Source organism: Priapulus caudatus, unplaced genomic scaffold (assembly GCF_000485595.1).
Source record: "Priapulus caudatus unplaced genomic scaffold, Priapulus_caudatus-5.0.1 Scaffold150, whole genome shotgun sequence".
In the NCBI taxonomy this organism is placed as follows: Eukaryota; Metazoa; Priapulida; class Priapulimorpha; order Priapulimorphida; family Priapulidae; genus Priapulus; species Priapulus caudatus.
The window spans coordinates 27,196-35,592 of NW_014577211.1; the positions used below are offsets into that span (position 1 = coordinate 27,196).

The 8,397-nt window shown below is 44.1% G+C and overlaps 1 protein-coding gene across 1 annotated transcript in view; it reads left to right on the top strand.

The window, feature by feature from the left end:
- The window catches only part of LOC106806252 (alpha-1A adrenergic receptor-like), a 7,214-nt gene extending 4,006 nt beyond the window's left edge, over positions 1 to 3,208 (top strand). Inside the window, exon 2 of the mRNA XM_014808127.1 lies at positions 2,668 to 3,208. Coding sequence (XP_014663613.1) covers positions 2,668 to 3,196 — 529 coding nt within the window. The 3' untranslated portion in view covers positions 3,197 to 3,208. The remainder of the gene's footprint in view (positions 1 to 2,667) is intronic.
- The last annotated feature ends 5,189 nt before the right edge of the window (positions 3,209 to 8,397 follow it).

An 8,397-nucleotide genomic window follows, 5' to 3' on the forward strand; every position in this document is an offset into this window, starting at 1 on the left:
GTTTAGTTGGGCTATTTAAATTGCGGTGGCACCATTCGTCCGAATGCTTTGACCCAGTTATAAACGACCGAGATCTTTACACACGCAAACATCAACGTAAAATAAAACACTTGTAAATAAAATTTGTGGCGTTTTCCGTAACATCATTGCAAAGCCGAACTTGTCCGATGGCCGCCCCGAGGGCATGATGTAGAAAACGTGCCTGCTGAACACGTGTTAATTTTGTTTTACACGAAATTCCCATGTCACCATCTACATCACCGTCATGTTCAAAACGACTATAACACTATCAAGAGCGTATAAAGAAGGAGAGCGTACAACGGTAAAATGCTGAAACCATGTTGCAGTATTAGTCGAATTAATAAACTTTTTCCGTCCTTCTTTATACGCTCTTGACACTATTTATATCTAACACAGCGGTTTCGGCAAAAAAATAATTAATGCGTAATCATACGATGTTCAGTGATTATTGTAGTGCTGCTGCCCATATACTTACTTGTGGTAAAGTAAATGCAGTTGTGACGCACGGAAAGGTGCCATTTTGTCTTGCTATCCTAATAACATGTTCTACTTCTATTCTGAGCGTAATCCGTGAAATCTGAGCCGTTGTTGATCCCTCCGTCACTAAGTGAAACCGTTAGCAAGACTGCAGTTGCAGTTTGGAGTGCCTAGTCCTCTGATTCGGATTTCGGCGAAAAACCCAGATTTTCACCGCTCATTATCTCAGCGTAGGGGCATCGTAGGGACAAGCGGTTTGTTTTATATTAGCATGGTAGGACAGCTAATCAATAATACTGTAAAGAATCGTCAAAATAAAACGGGAAAGTTTATTTATTCGACTAATACTGCAACATGGTTTAAGCATTTCACCGGTATACGCTTTCCTTCTTTATACGCTCTTGATATTATCAATGTGCTTGACCGTTGTAACGCCACGCAATTAAGAAATCTTATTTTGGAATATAATAGAATAATATTTATGCAAATCGTGAAGCCCCGCCTCTATATTGCTCTTGTAAATGTCGCCGACCCTGCGCGTTGTGATGTTGTGTTGAAATGCAGTTGTGACGCACGGAAAGGTGTCATTTTGTCTCGCTATCCTAATAATATGTTCTACTTCTACTCTAAGCGTAATCTGTGAATACTAGGCCGTTGTTGATCCGTACGCCCTCCTCCGTCACTACCGTCCTCTACTCTCCTCACTCCTACTCTCCTCACTCCTACTCTCCTCACTCCGTCACTACTCTCCTCCGTCACGCTCTCCTCCGCACTCCTCCGTGAAACCGTTAGCAAGACAAATTGCAACTAGGCCTGCAGGCATTCTCGGTGTATATTCCACGCGCTATATATATATGTCATATTATATGTTATTATTATATGTCATATTATATGTCATTATATGTTATTATTATATGTCATATTATATGTTATTATATATGTTATTATTATATGTCATATTATATGTTATTATATGTTATTATTATATGTCATATTATATGTCAAGATTTGTCATTATTAACCCCTGATAATATCAATAATAGATTATTTGATATTATAAATACATGTATATAGGGCCTATATATATATTATTTAATTTGCGCGACCGTTGTGACGCAATGCAATTGAGAAATTTCTTTTTGGAATATAATTGAAAATTTTAATGAAAATCGTTTATTATATATATATATATATTATCAAGAGTATAAAGAAGGAGAGCGTACAACGATAAAATGCTGAAACCATGTTGCAGTATTAGTCGAATTAAACTTTCCCGTTTTATTTTGACGATTCATTGCCGAAAACTGACTCGAGATCAGTCAGTTACTGTGACTGTCTCTCGAAGTGTTATAACTTCGGTAAACCTCGCGTGTTTCCGTCAATGATTGACAAATGGAATGAATGACGTCTGTTATTGATTGCCATAGTGATGACCCTCACCTGTGCCCACCTCACGCCCACCTCACGCTGGATGTATAGTAAACTCTGGTAGTATGACGTGAGTCAGTGCCACTATGGCGCTACACAGCGGCGACCGGAAGCAACACACTAGCCACACTTCGAGAGTGGGTCGCAGTACTGCCTAATGTCTAGTCGGTGTTCAGCGAAAATACCAGATTTTCACCGCTCATTTTCTCAGCGCATGGGCATCGTAGGAACATGCGGTTTGTTTTATATGAACAGGTAGGACAGCTGATCAATAATACTGCAAAGAATCGTCAAAATAACACGGGAAAAGTTTATTAATTCGACTAATACTGCAACATGGTTTCAGCATTTTACCGTTGTACGCTCTCCTTTATTATATGCTCTTGATATTATGTATATATGTATATTATGTATTATGTGCCCCATCTCTATATTGCTCTTGTTAGTGTCAGCGACCCTGCGCGTAGCCTATAGCTTTTCTAAAGCTGGGTTTACACTACCGACTTTGTGTTGGCGAATTGGCAAATTGGACCAACTTCCCAACTATACAACCGACAATCGGCAGTGTAAACGCAAAAGTTGCGCGACGAACCAATCGATAGCAACTAGTAGGACGATTAGAACATGTTCTAGTTTTGCCAACTCGGAGTTAGCGAATTGGGAAGTTGGTCCAGCTCGCCAATTCGCCAACATAAAGTCGGTAGTGTAAACCCAGCTGAAACGATATATACCATGCTGCAGGTACCTGGCCATCAGCAGACCCATGAGCTATCACAAGTGGAACACCAAGAGATGCGCCGCCATGATGATCACGTGCGTCTGGGTGCTGGCGACCGTCATCTGCATCACGCCGCTGTTCGGCTTCGGTGTGCGCGAGCAGGGCATCCGCAACCAGTGCCTGCTGACGGGCGGCGTCGGTTACGTCATCTTCTCGGCGGCCGGCTCGTTCTTCGTGCCGCTGTGCGGCATCTTGTTCATGTACTATCGCATCTACGTGCTCGCCGGCTACCACACGCGCCGCATACGCAACGAGCGCAAGTACATGAAGGAGATCTCGAGCTACTACAGCGGCGCAGGAGACGCTCGGCGTGCCCGTGAGTCCCGTGACGTCACGCGAGCAGACGGACGGCGGCGCCCAACGGTCCCGACAGACGAACGGCGGCGCCCAGAGGTAACGACAGACGAACGGCGGGGCGCAGAGGTCAAGAGGGAGCCTGTACGTCGGCGGCGCGCATCGAAAACTCCGCACTCGGTTCCGCCAGCTCTCTGAATGTCAGCGCAGTCTCTTGGCAGTTCTCTTCTGAACTCTGTCGGATGAATCGTTGCCATAATTACTTCTTGCCATTAGAACACATGGACGCGGACAACTACATAATACTCTGTAGATGAAGTCGTTGGCGCGAGCAATTTTCACAAAATACGTTGACTGTTTTCTGTAGAGTGCAGTGATAGTGTAAAGTGTCATCATGGTATGGTAAAGTACGGAGTTAACACTCGACAGGAATGCTTAGGAGCGAAGAATATTTTTGTAGTGGCAAATAATGTTCTACTACTAGTATGATATCCTAATAATAATTGGGTTGATTATGCTCATAATGCTGATGGTAGTACATATAATGCTGATAATGAGATGATGATGATGATGATGATAATAATAATAATAAGGATGATAGCCATAATAATAATAATAATAATAAAGATGCTGATTATGATAATGATGATGTCGACTAGAAAAAATGCTAAGCAGATAAACCTAAGCTTTAGCACAATCGAGGACCGTCAATAATACGTGTTAAACCTATTCCTGCCTTCTGGGTCATGGGTAGCATGGTGACTGTGCAGCATGGTGTATTCTATGTTTCTATACGTACGCGTTGGTGGTATGGTATTGCCTGTCGTCGCAGCGTTAGTGTGGTTGCAGACTCCTTCAGAGATATTTTTCAGCTCAGCAGAGAGCATCGTTTTCGAATCTTGAAGCGAAGCGGAAATCTGACGTATCGCCTCCTGCATGTCCTGCTGCTTTCCCCCGAGTGTCAGCGCCATCTGGCGCACGTCAGCGGCCTTAATCTGTTCTCCGCCGAACTTTGTGACGTTGGTCAGTAGACGGTTGTAGAGCTGAACCAACGTCGCAAGTTCCGACGATAGATCCTCCGCATTCGTGTCGGTCGGTCGGGAATGCAGCGACGCCACCTGTGCTGCTATCGTGCGGATGTCGCCACTGATCACGTCCGTTCTGGTCGCAACCTCGCCGAGAAGCTGCTTCACCGCTTCCCCGCCAGGCGTCAGGCCATTCTCTATTATGCAGAGAATTAGCGCATAGAAATGCATAGAATGCATTAGAATATAGTGAGACCATCGTGCAGGGTATAGCGATCTATCATTGTTGATGCAATTCAAAAGCCTTTTATTTCCCAACTTTGGATAATATCCATCATTCTCTCGTATGACCCAACGCTCAAACACCTCGTGTGCAGTATATTCGACCACAGTTGCGAACGTTATAGTACACCTGGTTAGATGATACCTGGCATGCTTACCGCATGAGGTGGACTATTATTAATGATCACTGTGACACTTGCGTAGATGAATTGTGAACAATAATTGGCTGCCACTTGGAGGCAGTCTCCGGTATTGTCCGATGACTCAGTATCGTTAAGGAGCCAGGCGAAGCAATTTAGATTATATCGTTTGACGCGCGCAGATCAAATAGGCGCGATATCAATTTCACCATGCTGTTATTGCAGGGGGCTTCCCGATTGCTGTGAGTATACGGCAAATGTGTGATTGCACGAGGATGCAATTTCGCAATATCTAGGCCAACAATTCGACATTCGATTTCGACCATTCATGCGCCACAATAAGAGTATAGGGTTAAGTGATTAACATGTACATCAGCCGACTAATTGCACATTCCACGCGCGTGCTATCGACCATAGTGATGTGATGTGTTGATCGAGCTTCAACTACAGGGTCATGCACGAAAGAGCTGTTACACAATTTCGATTAAGCGCTGCAGCGCGTTGTTGCACTACGTGCACGAACAGTAACGGTATAACTGAATATACGATACTTAACTAATAACATACACGTTTTCGCTAATTTTCAAAAGGAGCCTATCTAATACAGGTGTAATTATAAGTTAAGCCTTGGCTGTAATTTAGACATTGTTATCTTGCTGCAAAATGGCGGGCACGTCGCCCATTGTAGTTCGCGTTTTGATGTTGCGGTTGCCTACGATAGCGGCTATCAGCTGCTGCTTGTACGTCTGCCAGTCAAAGTTCTCCTCGTATCGTCTGACGATGTCGTCTTCGGACGGAAGGGCGGAGCGCACAGCGTCCTGCATGATGTCAAGTTGATGTATCTGCGGCGAATAAGACGGCAACACACAGTTAACGATTGCTAAAGTCTGCATACGCGCTGACGTAGGCTTGCTAACACATTATTTTATAAATGAAACGTCCACACCGGTTAACACTACATAACGTTGACATATTGTGAATCAAATATTGTGCTGGTCCTTAAAATTAAATAAACGTCATCAAATCGTAATTACGTGTATAATGAGAACTGTAATAAAATTCCGAACGATGGATGTTATGTCGCATCTTATCATTCTTCATCACTGCATCTGGGTCTTGGTGGTAATATTGTTTCTTGTGCAATAATTATAACATTTACTAAACATACAGTAGCAAAATGTTAAATCTTATCTAACCTAGACGTTAAACGAATTTAGTGGTAATTACCTACGGTAATTAAAAGTAATTGATGTTTATAGCCTACACGAAACATATGCGCTCGAATATTTGCAATTCTTTTAGGGCGGTAATTCCCGTAAAAGTAACTTTAAATAATTATTAAATAATGATAAAAGTAATTTTACTTAATTATAATACTGTATAAATTATTGTATTTATATTAATATTATTGTATATTTACACACATACACACAAACAAACAAACAAACGCACACCACACACACACACACATCACACGCACACACACATACATGCATACACACACACACACATGTATACACACCACGCCACACACACACGCACACACACACGCACACACACATACATGCATACAACACACATACATGTTACACTCACACACACCACACACACACACACACACACACATGCATACACGACTCTCACACACACACGCACAGCACACACACCACACACCACACCACACACACACACACACACACACACACACACACATGCACACACACACACCACACACACACACACACACACACACACACACACACACACACACACACACACACACACACACACACACACACACGCGCGCGCGCGCTATACTATTACTTATAATACTTATTATATATAAAATACGATTTTAGTGAGTAGTAGATATGCATTTTCTTTAGATATGCAGTTGATGTAGTTTTATACCTTTCCATACTTGATAAAAGCGATTCTCGGAACTAATATGCATTCTACTCTAGTGCACGTGATGATGTATGTGTCTTTCATATCCTCACCGACACCGAAGAAATGATGCTTCCTCAGCTTACATACCGACAGAAAGCGTTTCTCTGCAACGATGCCAAAGGCGCTCTGTGAAACTGTTTTGTCATGAACAAATATGTCAACCATTCGTGCAAAAATGTGTCAGCTTAGACTCGGCTATCGTGAAAAAATACAGTATTGATATTTGAGACTGCAGGTTTCCAGCGGCGAACTTATTACAACCAACCTGCTATTGACATACGTTTGCGAGTGTCCACGGTTGGCTTTTTAACTGTAGACGACACTTGATTTCTGCGCAACAGCGGCATCCCCAATTTGCCGTCTTCGCTGATTTCCTTGACCAACTTGCACTCGCCGGTTTGAATGAAATAAACATATTCCGGACTTTCGTTTGTGTTTCCTATTATGACCTTATTTGAACCTGCGTGAATATAATAACAAGTGTTTGCACGGAATAACGTTATGTCTACACTATTAATAGTGATAGTTATACTAGTTATGAGAGAACCGGCGTTGCCTAGTTGTTTTCTGAGCACTTAAAGGCTCCTCGGATATACGGACAGACTCATACGGATAGACTTCACGAAAAACGCAAGAAGATCGTATATATAGAAAGAAATCTTTGCGCTAAATCAATTTTTGGTAACCATGGTTATAGCGGAGCAGTAATTTAAACGAGAGACGAGGGAAGCACATGCGCGTACGTACAAACGCGCGCAAGAACGCATACACGCACGCACGCAAGAGCGTCGCGATCAGGTCGCATCATATAAGGTGACACGTATTCGATCGCGTGCGTGTTGTAAGCCGTCTTATACTGAGTCCCTGCGTGGTAGTTTGCATGCGTATGTGCATGCGTGCGTGCGTGCGTGCGTGCGTTCGTGTGTCCGTGTGCGAAAGTGCTCACGCCCTATCGTTTCTCTAGCATGTGTGCGTGGGAGTGTAAGTGTAATGTATGCGCTCTAAGTGCGCGCTCGCGCCTTATCGAATATATACAGACAGGTGTGAGTGTGCATGCGTGCGTGCGTGCGTGCCTACGCGCGCGTGCGCGTGTGGGTGTGTCCATGGTGTGTTGTGAACGCCCACACTCCTTATACCGAACTCCTGCATGAGCGTGTTGTGAGTGCAGGATTTGAGATCGATGTCGGACCAGTCGTCGAAGTGCGGCATGCCACGCAGCGCTCCGTAACGTTCCTCCCAGTCCCTCTGATACGCCGTGCTCAGCACCTCGTCAAAGTCTGGCTTGTCGACGCGGAGAAACTCAGAGTTCCCTGTAGCAACAGCATTACGGCATTACGAATGTACCTGTGTGAATTAACAGCCTATACGCAGTCAACGGTACTCAGCTATACCAACAGCCTGGTAAGTACGAACGATCAGGCGCATGTACGCGCGAAGACGAGCACATATTTTCAGATCGGTGCGAGCTTTTGATGTTTGCGTGCACGGGTCACTTGATCAGGTAATCCTTCACCCACCGACGTGGCGTAATGGTACGTCTCGGCCTACTTAGCAGCCGACCGATTTATTAGCCGCCTTAGTTCGCGTTAGATTATTATTGATGTGATCGCTTTCACGCAATCGTGCGCAATTCGATTCACTTAGATGCAAAGTCGCCGCCGTGAAATTTGATCGAGAATCCGAGCGCGTTTTACCTTTATGTCTAAGCGAATATTGCCGCCATTTTCGTTGCTACTCGCGTAACTGCTTAAAGTATTTATAAGCCGGAAATTCGGTTCATGTAGGCCTGTCGGAGCTTCTACAGTTTCCATGATTGCATGCATTGACATTGTAATGCCGGCTGTGCATGTGAATGGATACCATCATACCATAGTACAACTCTATCTGTATGCGTGTATGCGCTATCTATGTGCGTGCGTGCGTGTGTGCGTGCGTGCGTGCGTGCGTGTGTGTGTGTGTGTGTGTGTGTGTGTGTGTGTGTGTGTGTGTGTGTGTGTGTGTG